The sequence below is a fragment of the Gnatocerus cornutus genome, chromosome 10 (assembly GCF_029298725.1).
Source record: "Gnatocerus cornutus isolate USDA-ARS CGAHR chromosome 10, icGnaCorn1.1, whole genome shotgun sequence".
Classification (NCBI taxonomy): Eukaryota; Metazoa; Arthropoda; class Insecta; order Coleoptera; family Tenebrionidae; genus Gnatocerus; species Gnatocerus cornutus.
The window spans coordinates 2,988,450-3,013,466 of NC_142242.1; the positions used below are offsets into that span (position 1 = coordinate 2,988,450).

The following is a 25,017-nucleotide window of genomic DNA, read 5'->3' on the forward strand; positions in this document are numbered from 1 at the left end:
TGGATGAATCATTTCTGATCGAATTTCTTCACTTTTCGAGTTGAACATTATGAAGAAGCTGAAGAGATTATCAATCTTCTTTGGGTTGGTGTGCGTGGCGATACCATCTGATGCAACCAACAATACACCGCCGCACTGGAATCAGACTAACTTAGAATGATGGAAAACTGTATAAGTTAAGTTACTTACCCATCGACAATATTCTCATGGAATGTACTTCAGGATTCAACTCCAAGTGTGCACAAAACTTTGATTTAACGACACTAGTTATTATTTTTACCACAAGCACAGATTTCCACCACACTAATTTAAAAAAACCCGCACTTAGCACTTACACATTTGACCTTTTTTGACAGATTTTCGAGCACTGCACCAACACTATGCTTCTGGTGGATTTTTTTTATCTCAATGCACTGCACAAACACACTTTGCATCTGGTCGATTTGCTTCATTTCCCTCGAAGTCCACCGTTGCCATCTTTTTTGTAGATACGAAGAAACTACAATAAGGAAAAATCAAATTATTAAATGGCAAAATTTAAAACGAGAATAACTTACCCTGTAAATCCCAGAAAACACATTACAAGCGCCAACGGTTTCACTTTTCAAACGAAGCAGACACCAAACTTATTTCTTGGAGAAACCGTTGAAAGTTGATAGGCTTCGCTTTTAGAGTTGAACATCATAAAGAATGCAGAAGATATTTCCAAATTTTCTATTAATGTCCGGGATGTACATTCTTCAGGCAACCAACATTGCATGTTAGCGGGTTGAAATCAGAATAAATTAAAATGATTTAAAAACTGCAAAGATAAAACTACTTAACCCATCTTGGATTCCGCACCCTCCGCAACATGGTCATGGTAAGTAATCCAGGATTCAACTCCAAGGGTACACAAACACCAACACAAAACTTTGATTTAACGGCACAAATAATTATTTTTACCACAAGCACAGATTTCCACCGCACTAATTTAAATAACCCGCACTCAGCACTAACACATTCGACACTTTTTAAAACATTTTCTAGCACTGCATAAACGCACTTTGCTTCTGGTCGATTTTCTTCATCTCCCTCGAAGTCCACAGTTGCCATCTGCCAATTTGTTATATGGTAAAATTCAGAATGAGGATGATCTACCTTTTAAATCCCGACCCTTTGCTGTAACATCATGAGACAGAAACCATCTCCTACCAGAAAAAATTAATTAGCGACTCCACAATACACTTTTTCTCAGCAGTACTTACTTGGTCAAGTATTTTATATTTGTAAACTTACCTATTTAAGACTTACCAATTTGTTCTTCCATTCAAATTCGTTATTTTCCACAGATTCACTAAACACAGAGTGCGCAAGCGAAACCGATTTTCGAATATTTCGAAATGCGCAGAAAAAAATCTCAAACCTTTTTGATGATGTTCTTCATATCCTTAGAAGTCCAGCGTTGTCATCTTTTTCGAAGATACGAACAAACTGCAATAAGGAAATCCCAAATTAGTATATGTCAACATTCAAAACGAAGATTACTTACCCTTCAAATCCCGGCCCTTCGCTGTATCGTCATGGAACAGGAACCATTTCCAAACAGACACTCACAAACAAACCACTCACAACTTTGAATTATTTACGACTGTATTAATTATTATTTGCAAATCACTTTGAAATTACTTTGTAAAAAACTTAAAAAAAACTGCCCGCACTAAAAGATACACAAAACTTTCCGAAACTTTTCGTTTTTAAAAACACCCCACGAACGCGAGTTATGAAGAGTATTCTGAAAAGAAAAAATTACCAGTTTTCTTGTTGTCGTCTCCAGCATATCCACGAATTTTTAATTCTCAAAGGAACTGTTGAAAGCCCACAGAAAAGCTATGTTGGATGAAACATTTCTGATCAAATTTCTTCACTTTTTGAGTTGAACATCGTGAAGAAGCTGAAGAGATTTCCAATCGTCTGTTGGATGCTATCCGTAGAGATAAATTCTTAGGCAACCAACAATCCATTTTGCGCCAAACTAGAATCAAACTTTGCTTCTGGTCGATTTTCTTCATCTCCCTCGAAGTCCACAGTTGCCATCTGCCAATTTGTTATATGGTAAAATTCAAAATGAGGATGATCTACCTTTTAAATTCCGACCCTCCGCTGTATCATGAGACAGAAACCATCTCCTACCAGAAAAAAATAATTAGCGACTCCACTATACACTTTTTCTCAGCAGTACTTACTTAGTCAAGTATTTTTCTTTTTGAAAACTTACCTATTTAAGACTTACCAATTTGTTCTTCCATTCAAATTAATTATTTTCCACAGATTCACTAAACACAGAGTGCGCAAGCGAAACCGATTTTCGAATATTTCGAAATGCGCAGAAAAAAATCTCAAACCTTTTTGATGATGTTCTTCATATCCTTAGAAGTCCAGCGTTGCCATCTTTTTCGAAGATACGAACAAACTGCAATAAAGAAAACCCAAATTAGTAAATGTCAACATTCAAAACAAAGATTACTTACCGTTTAAATCCCGGCCCTTCGCTGTATCGTCATGGAACAGGAACCATTTCCAAACAGATACTCACAAACAAACCACTCACAACTTTGAATTATTTACGACTGTATTAATTATTATTTGCAAATCACTTTGAAATTACTTTGTAGAAAACTTAAAAAAACTGCCCGCACTAAAAGATACACAAAACTTTCCGAAACTTTTCGTTTTTAAAAACACCCCACGAACGCGAGTTATGAAGAGTATTCTGAAAAGAAAAAATTACCAGTTTTCTTCTTGTCGTCTCCAGCATATCCACGAATTTTTAATTCTCAGAGGAACTGTTGAAAGCCGACAGAAAAGCTAAGTTGGATGAAACATTTCTGATCAAATTTCTTCACTTTTTGAGTTGAACATCGTGAAGAAGCTGAAGAGATTTCGAATCTTCTGTTGGATGCTATCCGTAGAGATAAATTCTTAGGAAACCAACAATCCATTTTGCGCCAAACTAGAATCAAACTTTGCTTCTGGTCGATTTTCTTCATTTCCCTCGAAGTCCAAAGTTGCCATCTTTCCGACCCTCCGCTGTAACGTCACAAGACACAAACCATCTCCTACTAGAAAACAATAATTAGGGTCTCCACAATACACTTTTTCTCAGCAGTACTTACTTGGTCAAGTATTTTATATTTGTAAACTTACCTATTTAAGACTTACCAATTTGTTCTTCCATTCAAATTCATTATTTTCCATAGATTCACTAAACACAGAGTGCGCAAGCGAAACCGATTTTCGAATATTTCGAAATGCGCAGAAAAAAATCTCAAACCTTTTTGATGATATTCTTCATATCCTTAGAAGTCCAGCGTTGCCATCTTTTTCAAAGATACGAACAAACTGCAATAAGGAAAGCCCAAATTAGTAAAAGTCAACATTCAAAACGAAGATTACCTACCCTTTAAATCCCGGCCCATCGCTGTATCGTCATGGAACAGGAACCATTTCCAAAGAGGCACTCACAAACAAATCACTCACAACTTTGAATTATTTACGACTGTATTAATTATTATTTGTAAAGCACTTTTAAATTACTGTGTAGAAAACTTAAAAAAACTGCCCGCACTAAAAGACACATAAAACTTTCCGAAACTTTTCGTTTTTAAAAACACCCCACGAACGCGAGTTATGAAGAGTATTCTGAAAAGAAAAAATTACCAGTTTTCTTCTTGTCGTCTCCAGCGTATCCATGAATTCTTGATTCTCAGACGAACTGCTGAAAGCCGACAGAAAAGCTAAGTTGGATGAATCATTTCCGATCGAATTTCTTCACTTTTCGAGTTGAACATTATGAAGAAGCTGAAGAGATTTTCAATCTTCTTTGGGTTGGTGTGCGTGGCGATACCATCTGATGCAACCAACAATACACCGCCGCACTGGAATCAGACTAACTTAGAATGATGGAAAACTGTATAAGTTAAGTTACTTACCCATCGACAATATTCTCATGGAATGTACTTCAGGATTCAACTCCAAGTGTGCACAAAACTTTGATTTAACGACACCAGTTATTATTTTTACCACAAGCACAGATTTCCACCACACTAATTTAAAAAACCCGCACTTAGCACTTACAAATTTGACCTTTTTTGACAGATTTTCGAGCACTGCACCAACACTATGCTTCTGGTCGATTTTCTTCATTTCCCTCGAAGTCCACCGTTGCCATCTTTTTCGTAGATACGAAGAAACTACAATAAGGAAAAATCAAATTATTAAATGGCAAAATTTAAAACGAGAATAACTTACCCTGTAAATCCCAGAAAACACATTACACGCGCCAACGGTTTCACTATTCAAACGAAGCAGACACCAAACTTATTTCTTGGAGAAACCGTTGAAAGTTGATAGGCTTCGCTTTTAAAGTTGAACATCATAAAGAATGCCGAAGATATTTCCAAATTTTCCATTAATGTCCGGGATGTACATTCTTCAGGCAACCAACATTGCATGTTAGCGGGTTGAAATCAGAATAAATTAAAATGATTGAAAAACTGCAAAAATAAAACTACTTAACCCATCTTGGATTCCGCACCCTCCGCAACATGGTCATGGTAAGTAATCCAGGATTCAACTCCAAGGGTACACAAACACCAACACAAAACTTTGATTTAACGGCACAAATCATTATTTTTACCACAAGCGCAGATTTCCACCGCACTAATTTAAATAACCCGCACTCAGCACTAACACATTCGACACTTTTTAAAACGTTTTCTAGCACTGCATAAACGCACCTTGCTTCTGGTCGATTTTCTTCATCTCCCTCGAAGTCCACAGTTGCCATCTGCCAATTTGTTATGTGGTAAAATTCAGAATGAGGATGATCTACCTTTTAAATCCCGACCCTCCGCTGTAACATCATGAGACAGAAACCATCTCCTACCAGAAAAAATTAATTAGCGACTCCACAATACACTTTTTCTCAGCAGTACTTACTTGGTCAAGTATTTTATATTTGTAAACTTACCTATTTAAGACTTACCAATTTGTTCTTCCATTCAAATTCAATATATTCCACAGATTCACTAAACACAGAGTGCGCAAGCGAAACCGATTTTCGAATATTTGGAAATGCGCAGAAAAAAATCTCAAACCTTTTTGATAATGTTCTTCATATCCTTAGAAGTCCAGCGTTGCCATCTTTTTCGAAGATACGAACAAACTGCAATAAGGAAAACCCAAATTAGTAAAAGTCAACATTCAAAACGAAGATTACTTACCCTTTAAATCCCGGCCCTTCGCTGTATCGTCATGGAACAGGAACCATTTCCAAACAGACACTCACAAACAAACCACTCACAACTTTGAATTATTTACGACTGCATTAATTATTATTTGTAAATCACTTTGAAATTACTTTGTAGAAAACTTAAAAAAACTACCCGCACTAAAAGATACATACAACTTTCCGAAACGTTTTTAAAAACACCCCACGAACGCGAGTTATGAAGAGTATTCTGAAAAGAAAAAATTACCAGTTTTCTTGTTGTCGTCTCCAGCATATCCACGAATTTTTGATTCTCATAGGAACTGTTGAAAGCCGACAGAAAAGCTAAGTTTCATGGAACATTTCTGATCAAATTTCTTCACTTTTTGAGTTGAACATCGTGAAGAAGCTGAAGAGATTTCCAATCGTCTGTTGGATGCTATCCGTAGAGATAAATTCTTAGGCAACCAACAATCCATTTTGCGCCAAACTAGAATCAAACTTTGCTTCTGGTCGATTTTCTTCATTTCCCTCGAAGTCCAAAGTTGCCATCTTTCCGACCCTCCGCTGTAACGTCACAAGACACAAACCATCTCCTACTAGAAAAAAATAATTAGGGTCTCCACAATACACTTTTTCTCAGCAGTACTTACTTGGTCAAGTATTTTATATTTGTAAACTTACCTATTTAAGACTTACCAATTTGTTCTTCCATTCAAATTCATTATTTTCCACAGATTCACTAAACACAGTGCGCAAGCGAAACCGATTTTCGAATATTTCGAAATGCGCAGAAAAAAATCTCAAACTTTTTTGATGATATTCTTCATATCCTTAGAAGTCCAGCGTTGCCATCTTTTTCAAAGATACGAACAAACTGCAATAAGGAAAGCTCAAATTAGTAAAAGTCAACATTCAAAACGAAAATTACTTACCCTTTAAATCCCGGCCCTTCGCTGTATCGTCATGGAACAGAAACCATTTCCAAACAGACACTCACAAACAAACCACTCACAACTTTGAATTATTTACGACTGTATTAATTATTATTTGCAAATCACTTTGAAATTACTGTGTAGAAAACTTAAAAAAATTCTGAAAAGAAAAAATTACCAGTTTTCTTCTTGTCGTCTCCAGCGTATCCATGAATTCTTGATTCTCAGACGAACTGCTGAAAGCCGACAGAAAAGCTAAGTTGGATGAATCATTTCTGATCGAATTTCTTCACTTTTCGAGTTGAACATTATGAAGAAGCTGAAGAGATTTTCAATCTTCTTTGGGTTGGTGTGCGTGGCGATACCATCTGATGCAACCAACAATACACCGCCGCACTGGAATCAGACTAACTTAGAATGATGGAAAACTGTATAAGTTAAGTTACTTACCCATCGACAATATTCTCATGGAATGTACTTCAGGATTCAACTCCAAGTGTGCACAAAACTTTGATTTAACGACACTAGTTATTATTTTTACCACAAGCACAGATTTCCACCACACTAATTTAAAAAAACCCGCACTTAGCACTTACACATTTGACCTTTTTTGACAGATTTTCGAGCACTGCACCAACACTATGCTTCTGGTGGATTTTTTTTATCTCAATGGACTGCACAAACACACTTTGCATCTGGTCGATTTTCTTCATTTCCCTCGAAGTCCACCGTTGCCATCTTTTTTGTAGATACGAAGAAACTACAATAAGGAAAAATCAAATTATTAAATGGCAAAATTTAAAACGAGAATAACTTACCCTGTAAATCCCAGAAAACACATTACAAGCGCCAACGGTTTCACTTTTCAAACGAAGCAGACGCCAAACTTATTTCTTGGAGAAACCGTTGAAAGTTGATAGGCTTCGCTTTTAGAGTTGAACATCATAAAGAATGCCGAAGATATTTCCAAATTTTCTATTAATGTCCGGGATGTACATTCTTCAGGCAACCAACATTGCATGTTAGCGGGTTGAAATCAGAATAAATTAAAATGATTTCAAAACTGCAAAGATAAAACTACTTAACCCATCTTGGATTCCGCACCCTCCGCAACATGGTCATGGTAAGTAATCCAGGATTCAACTCCAAGGGTACACAAACACCAACACAAAACTTTGATTTAACGGCACAAATAATTATTTTTACCACAAGCACAGATTTCCACCGCACTAATTTAAATAACCCGCACTCAGCACTAACACATTCGACACTTTTTAAAACATTTTCTAGCACTGCATAAACGCACTTTGCTTCTGGTCGATTTTCTTTATCTCCCTCGAAGTCCACAGTTGCCATCTGCCAATTTGTTATATGGTAAAATTCAGAATGAGGATGATCTACCTTTTAAATCCCGACCCTTTGCTGTAACATCATGAGACAGAAACCATCTCCTACCAGAAAAAATTAATTAGCGACTCCACAATACACTTTTTCTCAGCAGTACTTACTTGGTCAAGTATTTTATATTTGTAAACTTACCTATTTAAGACTTACCAATTTGTTCTTCCATTCAAATTCGTTATTTTCCACAGATTCACTAAACACAGAGTGCGCAAGCGAAACCGATTTTCGAATATTTCGAAATGCGCAGAAAAAAATCTCAAACCTTTTTGATGATGTTCTTCATATCCTTAGAAGTCCAGCGTTGTCATCTTTTTCGAAGATACGAACAAACTGCAATAAGGAAAACCCAAATTAGTATATGTCAACATTCAAAACGAAGATTACTTACCCTTCAAATCCCGGCCCTTCGCTGTATCGTCATGGAACAGGAACCATTTCCAAACAGACACTCACAAACAAACCACTCACAAACAAACCACTCACAACTTTGAATTATTTACGACTGTATTAATTATTATTTGCAAATCACTTTGAAATTACTTTGTAAAAAACTTAAAAAAAACTGCCCGCACTAAAAGATACACAAAACTTTCCGAAACTTTTCGTTTTTAAAAACACCCCACGAACGCGAGTTATGAAGAGAATTCTGAAAAGAAAAAGTTACCAGTTTTCTTGTTGTCGTCTCCAGCATATCCACGAATTTTTAATTCTCAAAGGAACTGTTGAAAGCCCACAGAAAAGCTATGTTGGATGAAACATTTCTGATCAAATTTTTTCACTTTTTGAGTTGAACATCGTGAAGAAGCTGAAGAGATTTCCAATCGTCTGTTGGATGCTATCCGTAGAGATAAATTCTTAGGCAACCAACAATCCATTTTGCGCCAAACTAGAATCAAACTTTGCTTCTGGTCGATTTTCTTCATCTCCCTCGAAGTCCACAGTTGCCATCTGCCAATTTGTTATATGGTAAAATTCAAAATGAGGATGATCCACCTTTTAAATTCCGACCCTCCGCTGTAACATCATGAAACAGAAAACATCTCCTATCAGAAAAAAATAATTAGCGACTCCACTATACACTTTTCCTCAGCAGTACTTACTTGGTCAAGTATTTTATATTTGTAAACTTACCTATTTAAGACTTACCAATTTGTTCTTCCATTCAAATTCATTATTTTCCACAGATTCACTAAACACAGAGTGCGCAAGCGAAACCGATTTTCGAATATTTCGAAATGCGCAGAAAAAAATCTCAAACCTTTGGATGATGTTCTTCATTTCCTTAGAGGTCCAGCGTTGCCATCTTTTTCCAAGATACGAACAAACTGCAATAAGAAAAACCCAAATTAGTAAATGTCAACATTCAAAACGAAGATTACCTACCCTTTAAATCCCGGCCCTTCGCTGTATCGTCATGGAACAGGAACCATTTCCAAACAGATACTCACAAACAAACCACTCACAACTTTGAATTATTTACGACTGTATTAATTATTATTTGCAAATCACTTTGAAATTACTTTGTAGAAAACTTAAAAAAACTGCCCGCACTAAAAGATACACAAAACTTTCCGAAACTTTTCGTTTTTAAAAACACCCCACGAACGCGAGTTATGAAGAGTATTCTGAAAAGAAAAAATTACCAGTTTTCTTGTTGTCGTCTCCAGCATATCCATGAATTTTTGATTCTCAGAGGAACTGTTGAAAGCCGACAGAAAAGCTAAGTTGGATGATACATTTCTGATAGAATTTCTTCACTTTTTGAGTTGAACATTATCAAGAAGATGAAGATATTTTCAATCTTCTTTGGATTGGTGTGCATGGCGATACCATCTTATGCAACCAACAATACACCGCCGCACTGAAATCAGACTAACTTAGAATAATGGGAAAGTGTATAAGTTAAAATGCTTACCATCGGCAATATTCTCATGGAATGTACTTCAGGATTCAACTCCAAGTGTGCACAGAACTTTGATTTAACGGCACTAATCATTATTTTTACACAACCAGCGCAGAGAACTGACACATTCGACACTTTTGGAGACATTTTCGAGCACTCCACAAACACTTTGCGTCTTGTCGGTTTTCTTGATATCCCTCGAAGTCCACTGTTGACATCTTCTTCAAAGGTACAAATCTACTGTAATACAAAAGATATAATTTAATAATTATGAGAAAATTCAGAACCTACCCTTTAAATCCCGACCCTCCGCTCCGTCGTCTTAGGACAGGAACCGAAGGACCATCTCCAAACTTACACTGAGGAACCACTAACAACTTTTAACACACTTGGAGCACACTTTGTAAAATTTAAACAAAACTACCCCCATGAAAGAATGCTTAGAATTTTCCTACAAAGACTTTTCTGGAAGGAAAACTCGTCGTTTTTACTGCTAAAGCTTCAAGTCCCACCTTGAGAGTTTGTTGTTCCCTTCGATGTTTTTTCATCCACATTTTGGAAATCAAAGAAATTTCTGTCCATTTCATTCCTTCAGACAAAACTGCCAACAAGGAAAAGCACAATTAATCCAAGCACGGAAAATTTTGAGACGTTTTTTGGTTAATTTGAAATAATCTAGCTTTGAGCAATTTTCATCGCAAATCGACTTGTCGTCTCGCACCTAGAAACCAGTTTTTTACCTCCAGAATGTCTGGATACGCCGGAAGTGCTCGCTCAATTCGTGGAATCAATCATTGCTTTTAGAGAAATTGTATTAATATTCGGCACAGATCAATTAAATGCGACTTTATTTCGGATGTGGTCGAAAAGGCAAACATGAAGAGACATGCAGAGTTTTTCGTTTTTCCGGGAGCGCGTAGGAAGTAGTAAAACCGGCAATTAGCAACATTTGAATTGAAGAAAAGCGTTTTCTGGGATGAAATTAGCGTTTAAGCAATAAGAAAACGACTCTTACCTTAAAGAAAACCTGTTTTTTCTGAAAGTAGCGTCTCTTTCGAAAAGATCTTTGCAAAATTTTGACTCCTCGGCCTTTGCGGATCGTCAATAAGAGTAAACAGCTTTCTTAATGAATGGCACTGCACAATTTCGTTAATTGTTTAATTAATTGGTAAATCACGACACATCACTACCAGATCACCTTAAAAAATGCTACTTTGGCGCTTAAAAGCGCGTACCTAGTGGAAGGGGTGTCTGGCTCCTGGACCGATCCTATTGGGTAATCATGACGTCAAGTAGCGTCAGGTAGTGAATTAACGCCCTCATAATAATAATATTAATAAGTATGATACTGAATTTTATTTGACAACTGGCGGCAATTATAAAAATCCTTCTACTGAGCCTCAAAGAAGTTAGAAATTATCTGGACATGCTTAAGCAAGCGTTTTCAAAAAATTTCAAGTCAAGGCAACAAGTGAAATATAATACGCGCAAATTACTTTCTGGTTGCCTATACTTGAAGAAAAAAATTGACAATTTATTGGTGAAAATTTAAGTTCATCACAGTTTATTAATACGCTATTTTATTAGAATTTGTAATAATTGTAAATAACGGTACCTTCGTTGGCATAAAATGCAAGTTCTTTTCATTGAAAATGTGTACTATTTGTATTCGTATCTGTTCAATTTATTCGATAGAGACAATAATTAAAAAAACTTTATGATTTCTTTAAGATGACCAAAAATTTCTAAGCAACAAAATTTTAACGAATTACGCTGTAATAAATAAAATAAAGTCTCGAAAATCATAAGGCAGCTACCTTAGGATTTTTGGATTTTTTTCAAATTTGAGTTGACCTTATTCTTATGTAAAAAAGCGCGAGAAAAACGATAGTAAAAATTAGGTTTTTATATCTTTTATAATTTCGGAGATTTCGAATCAAAAAAAATCTTAGGTCGATAGGGCAAGTAGTTTACAAGAGGCGATCAAAAAACAAAAATAACGCAAACACTGATCAATTTAATGCAAATGTTGTTTAGAACTGTAGTTCTCAGGTCGTGACATACTTTTAAAAAATTAATTTTAATTTCGTTTGGGTAGCAAAAATCATAAGATAAAGAAAAATGTTTATTTTATGCTGATTTTGCCTCTCATATGCTGCCTAACTTCAAATAATTTTTTGTTGCAGTCGTTAAATAGTCTTTATTTTTATAGTTATTTTTAAAATGGTGGATGCGCCGGAATAATTGTAAATATTTTTATTTTACTTTATTATTTGAATAATTTAATTATAATTTTGTAATGCAAAACGTTTGTTTAGGTTTATATTTACACAAAATCAACTTTATGAAAACAAATTTTTTTTTATTTTTTTTTGTTACATACTACATATATAGTCATTGTACTTACCTTTTTTAAACTTTTTATCTGCTTATTCAATAAACGCTAATGTTACTTTTTTTTATAATAAAAAAGCAGCATAATTTTTCATTTTTATTTCATACACGGTATGTCAACAAATTTCCATTTAATTTTAACACAAGTATTTGTAAAGGCCTTACATGAAGAAACCAATTTGGTCGACGTTCTTCTAACACACCAAATGAAGTCAATTGAAAGTGTAACGATTCGAACTAATTCATTAGGAGTCCTGTCCAGCTGTCCTGTGGCATAGAGTAAACACATGTGTTTACTTTATGCCTGTGGCTCACAATACCTAAACAAAAAAAAATCTTAAATTGCACAGTGAGGACGAGTCAAAAAAATGCCTGTTTCTTTTATACCTTTAACTATATAGCTATTTTTGTTACGCTACCTCAATGTTACTTATTAAATTTCATTTTATTGTAAATTTTGTACAATTTAATTTTTTTTATCAAAGAAGTAGACAGTAAAAAATTAGTTTTCTATTTACCTGGTAATTAAGTCAAATGTATGTAATGTTTTAATAAAAATTGTAAACAAAAATTATTTTTTATTCAATTTAAAAAGAAACAGTAAAAAAATGTTTTCACTGATTTAGGTCTAAAATATTATGTAAAGCTTGTGAGACATTTTTATAGATGTCACACTTCATGTGGTGGGAGACCGATTACCAAAATTCACTGTACAGTGGGTTATCTATAGTCACATCTAAGGTTCTGAGTCTTGGCGCTAAGTTCACACAAGTTAAATTCCCTAGTGTCAGTCTTTTTCTCATAACCCGTAATTTTCAAAAAATTCGTTGAATCATGCTGTGCTCTCGTCCTCTACCTTTTCGAAGTAAGTCGTTATTTTCTTATCCTTCTCATTTATTTGGTTTATAGGTTTTAACTGTCTCCAAGAAGTTAGGTTATGTTTATCTCGCAACATATCCAACAGCCCCAAAACCGGGGTTGTCCTATTGAACATGGGGGGGCCCCAAAAAATCGAACAAGTTCATGATTATTTACACCAAATAATGACGGATCGTGACATGATTCAACTGCCTTTTGCCCAAGAGTAGGTCAGTTAATTTTAAATTTGGTGTAAAGTCAGTTTTTAGTCATTTGGGTCCTTGGATAGCAAAACGCAGGACCCCAGAAGTACAGAAAAAGTACCAAGACATTGGAGGTGGCTCCCCGATTTTGAAGTGGACAAATAAACAGGGAGAACTGTTGTGTAAAAGATTAGATAAGATTTCTCCTAGTACAGCCCCCCATAAGCATTATGTAGCCTTTAGATATGTGCCGCCTTTTACTAAAGACGCGTTCACAGAGTTGGAAAGGTGAGGGTTGGTTAATAGGGTTTAGAAGTGATTTTTTGTTTTCAGGGATGGAGTGGAGCAAGCTATTATTTTTTCACAGTATCCTCAGTATAGTTGTGCCACAAGTGGGTCAAGTTTTAATGCTATTTATAAACATTTTAAAGACAAGTAGGGGGTTGGTTTTCAAAGGATTGAAATTAAAAACAGATTTGTAGAAACTTCCCTGAAAAACTGAAGCTGAGTGTGATTGATAGGTGGCCAACACATCCATTGTTGGTAAAATGTTTTGCTGATTTAATAAGAAAAGAGTTGTCGAAAATCAACAGTAATAACAGAAGAGATGCTTTGATCTTGTTTTCCGCACATTCCTTACCTTTGAAGGTATAAAATTTCGCTTTTTTTTGTGGTTTGCATTTTTTTTTTTCAGACTGTGAACCGTGGAGACTCTTATCCTAGTGAAGTTGGCGCTACTGTAAACTTAGTTATGCAGGAACTTGACTTTTGCAATCCTTACCAATTAGTCTGGCAATCAAAAGTAGGTCCTTTACCATGGCTGGGACCATTTACCGACGAAGCAATCAAAAACTACGTCAAGTTAGGCAAAAAGACTTTCGTTATTGTTCCCATTGCGTTTGTTAATGAACACATTGAGACTTTACACGAATTGGACATTGAATATTGTAAGGAATTGGCGGAAGAAGTTGGAGTCGAGGAAATTAGAAGAGTGCCAGCGCCTAACGACCATCCTTTGTTCATTGAAGCTATTTCCAGTATTGTACATAATCATTTACAGAACAAAATTGCAGTGGGCAAAAAGTTCTTGAACAGGTGCCCACATTGCGTTAGCGCGAATTGTTATCACAGCAAAAAATGGTATTCCGAAGTTTGTAGAATTTAAAGTTGGTTTGGTTTGGAAAAATTTGGTAAAATGGTAAATGTGAATTGGTGCCTTTTTTATATGATGTGTTTGTTAATAATTGGTTTCAATAAAGTTCATTTGTGTTAATCTAAATCTGGACTTTTTATTTCATGACTTCATTTCTAGTCTTATCACTTATTCGAGCCGCGAAATCTGATTTTTTTATTTCGATCTGAATTCATTTTTACGAATATAAATATGAACGAATTATTAGCCTCTTTGTAGTGCAGTTTTATTTCCATTATAACTATGTTAATAAATATTAAAAACTGTTTTGTGCAATGATAGGAAATAAATATTTATTAAACAGTTTTATATTAGTTATGTTTTGTAAAGAAATATTGCTAACTTCCGTACTTTTTGGAAGCACACAAAAACTAAATCTGGTTGCTCCATTATGGAGATAATCGCCTTTAAACCACTTAATTGCAACTTTTATTGCTCCTAATGACACAATATTAACGCATGGCTCTTATTTGTTCACACACATTGTTTGCATTTTTATTAATAATGAGCGATTTAATTGTCCTGAGGAAAGTCGTGGGTTTTTTTCTAAAGAAAGTTTCACCATCCGACAACAATAGTAACAATTTATATGTATTTAACTTGACAAACATTTTTTGTAATTTCTAAACCATTGTATGTATTTATATTATTTATATTGATCAATGGGAAAAAAGTGCTTGGGAAACTTGAAATTCCCGCTTACTTGTGCCGTTTTTCCTCAAATTTGAAGAAAATCATATTGGCGGTGGTAGATCTACGCATGCGCATAGTAGGAGGTTTATAAACGATATTGCCGCAGCAGCAGTTCGTTGACAGCTTTGGTTTAGTGTAGTAATGTTTGTGTATTGTTTCTAACCTCAAACGCGAATGTTTTATGTGTGTAAATAATAATATTTATAAAAGATGGTGGTTGGTTTTAAATGGAAATACACACCTAGTGTAATTTTTTTAAGTTTTTTATTAACATTCGATGAAATCGGAGTGCTGGGCCATAAAATTTGCAATCATGTGCACCCCAAGTATGATGAGGTTAGTCCAATGTTTTCTATTTTTTTATGCTTGAAAATTATTTTACTACCCTAATTTTAAGTTTTGTGTTTAGTTCAGTTCTGTATTTTATGTCCGGAAATTTTTCCAAACAAATTTTGAATTTGACAGGTGAACACGTGAGCGGTTCCGGGTTTCCCCGGTGATTTTATTTTCGCAAATTCGCACCTCAACGAGCTGAACGAAGATGATAAATTGATTTCAATTTATGAATTCGTTTCTGTGTAATGCAAAAATGTTGATAAAACATTATATAACAACAATATTAATGCAAATTATTCACCAAGTGTAAGCAAAACAAGTTTTCTGTATCATTGGATCAATAGATATTGGCAACAAATATTGTATAACGAATGCTAAATGCTGCTTGGCAACGTGATTCACTTTTTTATGCTTCGCTTTATTAAATTTGAAATTGTAATGGTAAGGTCAGGCGAGGTGAGAGAAATCTCAATAATGCAAAACCGCGACACAATTGTTCCATGGTTATTGTTTTTGCCAAATTGGGGCTAACAAAAGTTAGAATGTCACGTGAATTGGAGTAATTAGTTGAAAAGTTGCGGCAAATTACACCAACACCACAATAATAATATTAGAAAACTGTTCCATCAACATTATTAATATTTGTGTATGTATACTTCTCCCTTTTCAAAAGAACGCCGATTGCCACTTAGTGATCATGGCGGAAATTTAATTCGTACTTACTTACTTCATGGTACGCTAACACCAGGCAGGGGTTATGGTGTAGCGTGCGATAGGTCATAGAAGTCGGTCGTATTTAGTAGTGTTCAATCCAGGGACTTGAAACGCACGACGGCTTATTGATTGGGCACTATTTTCCTAGAAGATAATGCTAATGTACCTCTTCTTATGGAATTAAATAACTTTCAAGAAAACTATGGAGATATCTTGTCTGGCGTGGTTGATCTGTTGAGTTGTTGCCCCCAGAAATGTGTAGGTGATAGGTCACCAGAGAAGACAAGATCAGATTTCATTACCTAGTTTAGCAGTCTGATTTTCTAATTCTTGATAGTAGAAATCAGCGAAAAATGCCGCCAAAAAGTTCCTCCTTAGTTTATCACTTATCAGGAACTCTCTTAGAATAAATCTGAACAGCCTTAAATAAATGATTTATTTCAATGTAGTCCCACCCTGTCTGTATTCAGAGCCTTCGAAGCGACCAATTAACTAGCTCACTTGAACACAAGATTATATCAATTAATGTTTATTGACGCGAATAAAAATAATTTAAAACACTTCCATCTGGTTTTAATTTCATAACTAAATTGTAAAATGAGAGCTATGATTCCAATCGTCAAGCAATGCGTGTTTGTGATTAAAGTCGAGGTTAAAAGATTTCGAAACTTTACCCAATATAATTTCAAAAAGTTTTTAATTACTACACAAACATTGACAGGTTGTCAATATTTTATTTTCGGAATTAAGAAACAAGTTGGCTGGAAACAGGTCAACAATGTTTGTCCGGGAATTTGTACGGTTGGATTTAAAAATTCAAGATTAGATTTCACAAAGCTTAAAAGAGTTTTAAGGACTCTTTCAATTTCAGCAAACCGTAATAATAAATTTAAAGTGTTAAACAGAAGCACACGAAGCAGAATAATTGTAATAGCATATTCGAGCTATAATAATTAGAGTGTAAGGCAGAACTTAAATGAAATTTAGAACGTAAGCATTAAAGTGTAAAATTCTGATCTAGCCAACGCGTAACTCATCTAATCGTGACCAAAACTTCCCAGTTTTTTCACTGAACACGAGATGAAACCTCAAAAATTCGTGAAAGTATGTGATATGAACAAATCAATAAAATTGTTTGAACAGATTTCAGAGTATTGTGAGCAGTGTCATTTTAACTTAAATTCAAGTGAAAGCTATGAGAGTACACATTTGTGATTCGAAACAGTAAGTATTCAAATTCATGAAGTAAACGAATCGTGGTGCAGACAATAGCAATTTGGTGCGTTTACAAACCAAACTTGAATAGAATTAAACTTAAAAAAGAAATTTGATGTTACAAGTTGAAATTCTCTCGGTATTGACAATACATATTTTGCTGAAAACTTCCTAGAATTGCGTAGCGGAAAACATGTTTCCTTCGTAAACAGATAAAAACGATGTTTCAATTGATTACACAAAACATTGATCAAAATAAAGTGAAAAAAATCACAGAAAATCATTCTATGATAACTAAATATTACATATTCAAGATGGACGATATCGCCATTTTGAAGCTTGTGTTTATCGATTCTATCCCCCACATGATTTTCCCAGAAATGCTAACAATGTAGAAATAATAACAATGCATGAAGTAGCTCAAAGATAAATCTTAGCACGAAATTCCTCAAGGTATCATAATATTTTTGTTATTTTTTAGATCAGGTTGTTTTCTCTTCCTCCGCAACATTATGATTCCACATTTTAATTACCTAATTTCACGTGAAAGATATGGAAATTGCGATTTGATTCATTGTTTTTTAGGTTAGCAGAGTATGTGATTAATATTTTCTTCTGCGTTTATTAAAATTAAACCTTAATGAAGCTGAAATTAGATTGATGGTAGTTAATAAAATTCCTAAACGCTAGAAAGAAAATTTTTCTCGGGTGAAAATACTGAATAATGTGATTAGCTCATTTAAGAAATTCATTCTCATGGTCCAAGTTATGATAGACAAAATTAACTTCAGATGAGTTTCTTCCAAACTAAACAAGAAACCAAAACATTTAAACGGAGTCGAATCCAATTTGTCCCCGTTGATAAAAACTTAATCATTTGCCGCCTCCATTTAATCTTATATGACTTCAGATGTTTAATGGAGAGCCAGGATGTCATTTAAATGTCTGCAAATATCTTTAATTGACCACTTCGGTCCGAAAATTAATACAAATTAAATGATGAAAACTGCAGTAATTATGTTATTAATTTCATAACAGCCGAAAAACTCTCGCTTCGCGTATTTTATCTGTGCCAACGAGCGCAAAATGTTATTGGCATCCCTGTCAATAGAAATGATTGAGAAGCCTTAGTTTGAAATTCACGATCGTACAAATAAAATTTTTACAAGATTTCTGAGCGAAGCCGAACATGTTATAATGTATACATTTTGTAAGAGCTAATTAATAACATGTCCATCGTTAAATTGTAGCTATAGTGAAATTATGTAACCTGAAGTAAGCTTGTTATTGTGCTAGAAATCTGCTAATTGCTTATAACCGGTCTAAGACTCTTTGTGTTAAAAATTTGTGTTTTATGTTATGTAACGCACGGGCTTTGCTTCCTTGTCGTTTTGAGAAAGTTATTTGGTGTTTTGGGAACTATAGCATCTGTTTTATCTAGTTTATTCATTGATGTGTGCTAATTGATGAATTATGGAAATGTATTTTAATTCATTATAAACAATGCGATTAATAATCGCTTTATGGCCACTGATTTAGTTGTAATTTTAAATATGAATGAGAAGTAACACCGACCTCGCAATTTATGAAAGTTAATTAACGAATTCCTTGAACATCTTAAATCAATTTTTAGAAAAAAATCGCTAATCTTTAATATTTTGCTCATCTTGGCATTTACAGAATTTTTTGAAATTTTATGACGGAGAAAGCAAACTTTTCCCCAGATGTTAGTATGTATGTAGTTCTGTATTTGTATTGCAAAACAAACACTTTCCCAAATTTTATAATTACAGATGCCAAGTTTTCGCATGAAAAATAATAAATTCCTAAAATCGCCAGTTTTATAGCGTGAAAGCTTGTCAGACGTTTCGGTGGTACATTTTATTTCGTCTTGGTTCATTGCTCTTCCGAACAATATGAACCCTTGACAAATTGCCTTCGTTATTCACCGGTTTCTACACTTTCAGTTTCATAAACAATTAGCCACTCACGCAGAAAACCGACTCGAAGATGGCGCTGTGGCTAGATTTTTACCAGTTTAGCTAGAAACATGAATATATTTCCATTTTAATAATGCGAGGGTTGATTTTTCTGTTTATTTAATCATTGGAAGGGGACGCGCGACTGACCTTGGTTTTAGTAGGCAAGCTGATCCTCCCTTGACGGCGCGGTGTGTCGCACACTACTTTTTCGGCGTCGTTTTAATTGTGTCGAGATTACTGCAGATATGTTAAAGTTCAGGTGGATTATCTTCCTCGTGTATTATTTTGTTGGTTTTGGAATATTCCTCGCTTCCAGAGTTCAAATTTCAAATTTCCTTTAATTACATAATTCCTTAAAACAAACCAGAACATTGAAATTCACGCGTATTAGCGAAACACTGAGAGCTTTCATAATTGTTTTTATTGTAGCCGGAATTACACAAAAGCTCGAGTTCTCATTACAACTTGCGGTCATAGAATATAATCTGAACCGTATTCATGAAATCCGTGATTCTGCATGCATTGTGCGTATGCGATGATACATTTCAGCTGTTGAATTATTGATTACGTGAGTTTACTGAAAATTAATTTTAATTAATCCAATTATTGCTATTTCCGTCACAGACTATTGTTTTTGGATCGTGGATGCATGGACCCGCTGCCACGAGTTTTTGCCACTAGAGAATACTGCGGTTGGGAAACACGGTCCGTTTGTAGAAATAATTTTTTTTTATAAATGCCCGAATAGTTACGTAATTTATGCATGTCACGATGTCACGTGTCGATAGTTTATCACTGGCCAACAAGTAAAACTTTCTTTACACATATTCAAAGTGTGTTAGTGTGGTACTACTTTCAGTGAATACACTGTTTCGCTTTTTTTGGTTATTGATGCAACGTTATTTAGTTATGTAATTTGTAAAATGAGGATGGACCAAGTTTAGAAAACAATTTGATCAATTGGGAGCTGCATGATAACTTCACTTAAATTTAATGAACAACAATCGTTTGTTGCGGTCCCTAAACTAGAACTGTGCCTTCAACTGCGCATCTTTATAATTAACGCGTGTTCGAGTAATCATGTGAAAGACTAATTCAGAAAAATCTTCGGAAGTGAAAGGATCAAGGAAGATCTCGAAGTTTACTATTGTTACTCAGATGTAATTTTGTTGAAGGTCTCCATAAATACATCTATTTAGCTACTTAAAGAAATGTTCGACGCTCGTTGTCCTCTAGCTTGTGTACAGGATAGTGGGACGACTTTTTTCAGGATGGAATTCACGTCATCAGAGAATGTAATTCCAAGTCATATTTATTCATAATCACGGAAGATATTTTTTACCAAAAAAACTGCGTGTTTTTTATCAGGCGGCATGGAATAATTACAGTCTTTGTCAATGGTTTTGCGCCGAAAAACCGCTTCAATCTCGAATTTCCACAAATTGATGAATACAAGCATGCGATTTTACAAAAAACATGACATTCTCATTAGAGTAGTGTGAGAAAACCGCACGGGATGTTCACTAAAACACTTTTTTCCGGACTTTCATTCGCAAATTGTAACAATCGCGAAGAAAGTGAACCGGAGTGAGCAATTACGAATCAATTCAAGCCGGAGGGACAGGAAATTCAACGTTCGTAATTAAAATTGATCGAGTACATATCCCGAACATTTTTAATTCTGGTGATTTTCCTGCGACACGCAATTTTTTTTTCTTCATCGTGCATTTTAATTTCAGGTATCTCACACGCACATTGAACCTGCTCACGTAATGAAGAAAAGGAGTCTAGACCAGCCTTTAAGAATTCTGCTTCATTACGACTGGAGTGTGTACAGGTATGTAATGTAATCATAACCTGTTCTAGACATCTGCATGAAGCCGGCTTTTGTTTTGCTTGGACAGTTTCTTCTGTATTGACCAATTTTTTTTCAGGCTTGATCCTGAGAGATTCGATCTTATCAATGTAAGTTTTTATTTCGTAATTGGAGCTATTGTTGTGTTGGGTAACCTGTAATCTACATTCTTTGAACGAAGTGAATTGCGATTATTTGGAACGAAACGATGGCTAATTGGACTTTGGTCGCTGCATTTTTATCGGGCTGATATCATACCGTTTGTGTTGAGCAATAGAAAAAAATTCGCTCATTCGCATGGAAACTACATTTTAATTTAATTGAAGTTGAGATTCATATTATTTCTACAAAGAGACAGGAATTTTTCAGACTCAATCTTCCACATTCTGAAATCTAGAAATGCTTATTATATTTGGAATTTCTTAAATAGTCATCTATTTAGGAAATTTCAGTTTGGAGCTTTTCTGGAGGAATTTAGCTGAGCGCTTTGCTATTATGTGTATAAAGCGGCGACCAATTTATCGCGAACAGGATGCTATAAAATCAGCGATATTCACTTATGTGATGCAGATGCCAATATTTCTCAAACGTGACTTTCGCTTTTTTTCTGGTTTCACGCTTTACGATCCCTTTTTTCAAATTAAATTTTCACTAAATGTTCAAAGACTCGGAAATCCAATAAGGCGCATCCTGTATTAACATCGTTTCATGTTAAATGAATCACCCATTAATTAAAATCTTGGAATTTTCTTGCAGGAAACAATATTACCTGAAGCTGTTAGTTTCTGGGAGAAGGCATTGTTTGTAAGAAAAGTGGAAAATGTAATACGCTTAACCAGGTAAACGCTTCCTAAAACTGCTAACCGTATGCGCCTGTAGAACTAATTTCTCTTGATAATAATAATCGTAATGAAGTAATTTCTTCCTGAAAAGCGACACTCAAACGCGTTTAGATTTTGGAGATAAAATGCAATTATCAAGCGAATTTCTCTCATTCAAAAGTTCTGCTCGCGCACAAGTGCTTTCCATGGGAATATTCAGGTCTCATCATCACAATTACGTGACGCTATTGCAAACGCTCGCCGAGATAAAGACTAAAACAAAAACAGTAATGAATAGTGAAAATGGGTAACAAACTTCATGTTCGCTTCTCATTATAATTCACGTTAGTTTAGCAAGATAAGCCAAAAGGGCTAATTGAGCGCAAAAAAGTAAAACTGCCTAACAATGTCAAACAAGTCAAAAGTATTGTTTGCACGGCTTATAATACTGACAACTTTGTCAATTTAAAATTGAGGTCATCCTCAATCTAATAAAACCCTCACGAAAATTGTAGAAAATGCAACGACACCCAAGTGTTCGTAAAAAACGGTTTGACTCACTGCATCGACACTTGCAAAGAAAAGACGATGTGTGGAGAAGTGGAGGTTCCGGAGGAGCACTTAGACGTTTGCAGAACTTGTAATGCCACTGGTCAAGATTGCGGTGTGGCTAGAGGATCGACACCGGGAAAAGGAATCGAGGATTTCGATTTTGTCTTCTACGTATCCGCTATGCAGACGGAGCGATGCAACAAGTCATTAACCGTTGCATACGCTGCACATTGCCAGCAAGAAGCCGCGTTAGACAGGTAAGTGTTATTACATGTAATAAAACGGATGAGTCAAGTTTTTTTTATTCAGACCGATTGCGGGGCATGCTAATTTGTGTCCGAACAGCATCAGCACCAAGCGCCAAGAAGTGGAGATTTTGTTGTCTACAGTCAAGCATGAGATTTTGCACGCTTTGGGGTTTTCGGTGAGTTTGTACGCGTTTTATCGCGATTCCAATGGACAGCCGTTAACGGAACGGCGGGTGGATACAGGGAAACCGCCTCTGAATGAAAAGTAAGTTTGGGTATGATAACAGAAGTGGTTTTGATGGTTTTATTAGGCTTCAAACATACCAGTGGAGTGATAGAGTTATTAAAAGTTTCGTGCGCCAAAATTGGTTGGTGAGGTCTGGTGTGATGAAACGAGAAGTGAACATGATCGTGACCAAGAATGTAGTGAGGGAAGTTCGTCGTTATTTCAAGTGCGAAGAGTTGGAAGGGGCAGAATTGGAAGATCAAGGTGAAGAAGGTACTGCCTTGACTCATTGGGAAAAGCGTGTCTTCGAGGTGCTTTATTATCATCAGTTTGAAGCAAAGTAACAATTTTCTTGTAGAATGAAGCAATGACAGGTACACACACCCAAAACCCAATTATTTCCAGGATTACTTTAGCACTCATGGAGGATACTGGATGGTATCTTGCTAATTTCTCCATGGCCGAACCCATGTCTTGGGGTAAGGGGCTTGGCTGCGATTTTGTGATGAAAAGTTGTAAAGAATGGATCACACTAAAAAGTACAAGGTAGTCGTACGTCATGTTACTTTCTGTTTTATATTACCCGTAATTGGTGTCCTCAGGGGAGCGTCGATTCATCCATTCTGCAATAAAGTCAAACGTGATCCTCTTCAAACTGAATGCACGGATGATCGTACATCCGTCGCCCTTTGCAATCTCGTCCTTCATGACACAAAACTTCCAAAACTCTACCAGGTACGTTGAAAAATCTAGCTCAGACAGCTAAATATCTTTCTAGAACTTTGACAGTATCACTTACGTGGAGCCCGGTACTGAGGAATACTACGGGGGTTCGGTAGCCCTTGCAGATTTCTGCCCTTACATTCAAGAATTCACTTGGCGTTCCAAGAACGTTATTGTTCGCGGCTCGCATTGTCAGTACGCGGAAAACAACCCGAGTGAGTTGAATCCTTGCAGGCCTCAGCTTCAAAGATCAAATTTCTACTCTTTTGTTCCAGAGCCTGATAAAAACTTTGCTTTGGAAAAATACGGGGAAAATTCTCGTTGCTTTGAACATACTAATCAAATGTGGGAAGAGCGATCTTGTCGACAAATGAGGCAATGGCAGCATTGGGGTTCTGGTTGCTATGGGTACCGATGCCAGGACGGACGCCTACATATTTTGGTGTGTATTAACGTCAAATATCTCGGATTCAATTATTAGTTTTTTGTCTAGGTGGATAATTATTCCTATGAGTGTTTCCATCCCAACCAACAGATTTCGATAAGAATTATTAGTAACGGGTGGCTCCATAAAGGTGCTATAGTCTGTCCATCGTGTAGGGAAATTTGTGCTGTAAGTACCCAAATTTTTCCGAAACTTTTCAAATAAAACTAAACTTGCAGCAAGAATTTGCGTCCAGAAATGAAAGCTGTAAAGGTAGTGACGAAGCACCACCTGCCACTAAGTATCCAAGAGATGAACTTAAATGTTCCTCCGTTACTTCAAGACTAAATAATTCGTTATTTCTTATTGTATCTTTGTTAGTATGTGCCAGAGGACATCTAGTCTAATCTGTGTTCGTTGGAACAAGATTCTTTCTTATTTTTCTATGTCCAAATTAGGTAAGACATTCCAGAAATATATAAATATGGCTGTGTAACTATTTTTACTTTATAACGATTTTGTTAAGAGTAGTATAAAATTGAGACGGAGGAGATGCGATTAGCACCTCACCCAAAGTTCATTGTATAGTTTTTCTTGTCAACGAGTTTTACTTTAAGTATTATATTTATTTTTAGTCCTAGGTATTTTGTAAGATAATAATACAAATAAAACTGTGTTTTATTTCATTTTTTTTGTTTAAGTTTCGTAATGAAAAAACGGGACAATTCTATGAAAAATTTTATTCATAATAACCTGACAGTACATATTATATGGAACAATGAGATTGTAAAGAAATATATCTATATTTATTTACATCTTAAAGTCATAACATTATAATAAAAACAGTTTAATAGAGAATTTGTCGTTATTAAAACAAGATCTTTCAACAGATTGTTTTTTTAAAATTCTGCGCTTGAATTTGATTCGCGTTCGTGTAAATTTCAGTTTTAAACAGTTAATGATAAAAACTAGAACTTGTGTAAAAAATTACAGTAAGCGTATCTATTCTCTGAATTCCTGTGAAAACATGCGTGAACAACAGTTAAACAATAAGTGCTCAAAGAATAAAGATTGAGATTGTCTGTTTT

At 35.3% G+C, this 25,017-nt stretch overlaps 2 protein-coding genes across 3 annotated transcripts; both read left to right on the forward strand.

The window, feature by feature from the left end:
• Positions 1–12,605: 12,605 nt before the first annotated feature.
• FeCH (ferrochelatase, mitochondrial) lies at positions 12,606–14,227 on the forward strand. The gene is made up of 6 exons (XM_088047438.1): positions 12,606–12,752; positions 12,797–12,971; positions 13,015–13,236; positions 13,282–13,383; positions 13,431–13,596; positions 13,643–14,227. The coding sequence occupies exons 1-6, from the start codon at positions 12,722–12,724 to the stop codon at positions 14,111–14,113; spliced, it is 1,167 nt and encodes a 388-aa protein (XP_087903564.1). The 5' UTR covers positions 12,606–12,721; the 3' UTR covers positions 14,114–14,227.
• A 722-nt stretch (positions 14,228–14,949) lies between these two features.
• On the forward strand, positions 14,950–24,615 carry Invadolysin (leishmanolysin-like peptidase, invadolysin). Of its 2 annotated transcripts, none has more exons than XM_088047199.1 (13): positions 14,950–15,169; positions 20,820–20,917; positions 21,015–21,045; positions 21,692–21,774; positions 22,272–22,565; positions 22,618–22,821; positions 22,868–23,093; positions 23,141–23,328; positions 23,385–23,517; positions 23,561–23,720; positions 23,781–23,947; positions 23,999–24,118; positions 24,169–24,615. In XM_088047199.1, the coding sequence occupies exons 1-13, from the start codon at positions 15,044–15,046 to the stop codon at positions 24,334–24,336; spliced, it is 1,998 nt and encodes a 665-aa protein (XP_087903325.1). In that variant the 5' UTR covers positions 14,950–15,043; the 3' UTR covers positions 24,337–24,615. The 2 variants fall into 2 exon arrangements, with proteins under 2 accessions (XP_087903325.1, XP_087903326.1); XM_088047200.1 differs by lacking the exon at positions 14,950–15,169 and adding an exon at positions 20,277–20,375.
• Positions 24,616–25,017: the final 402 nt, after the last annotated feature.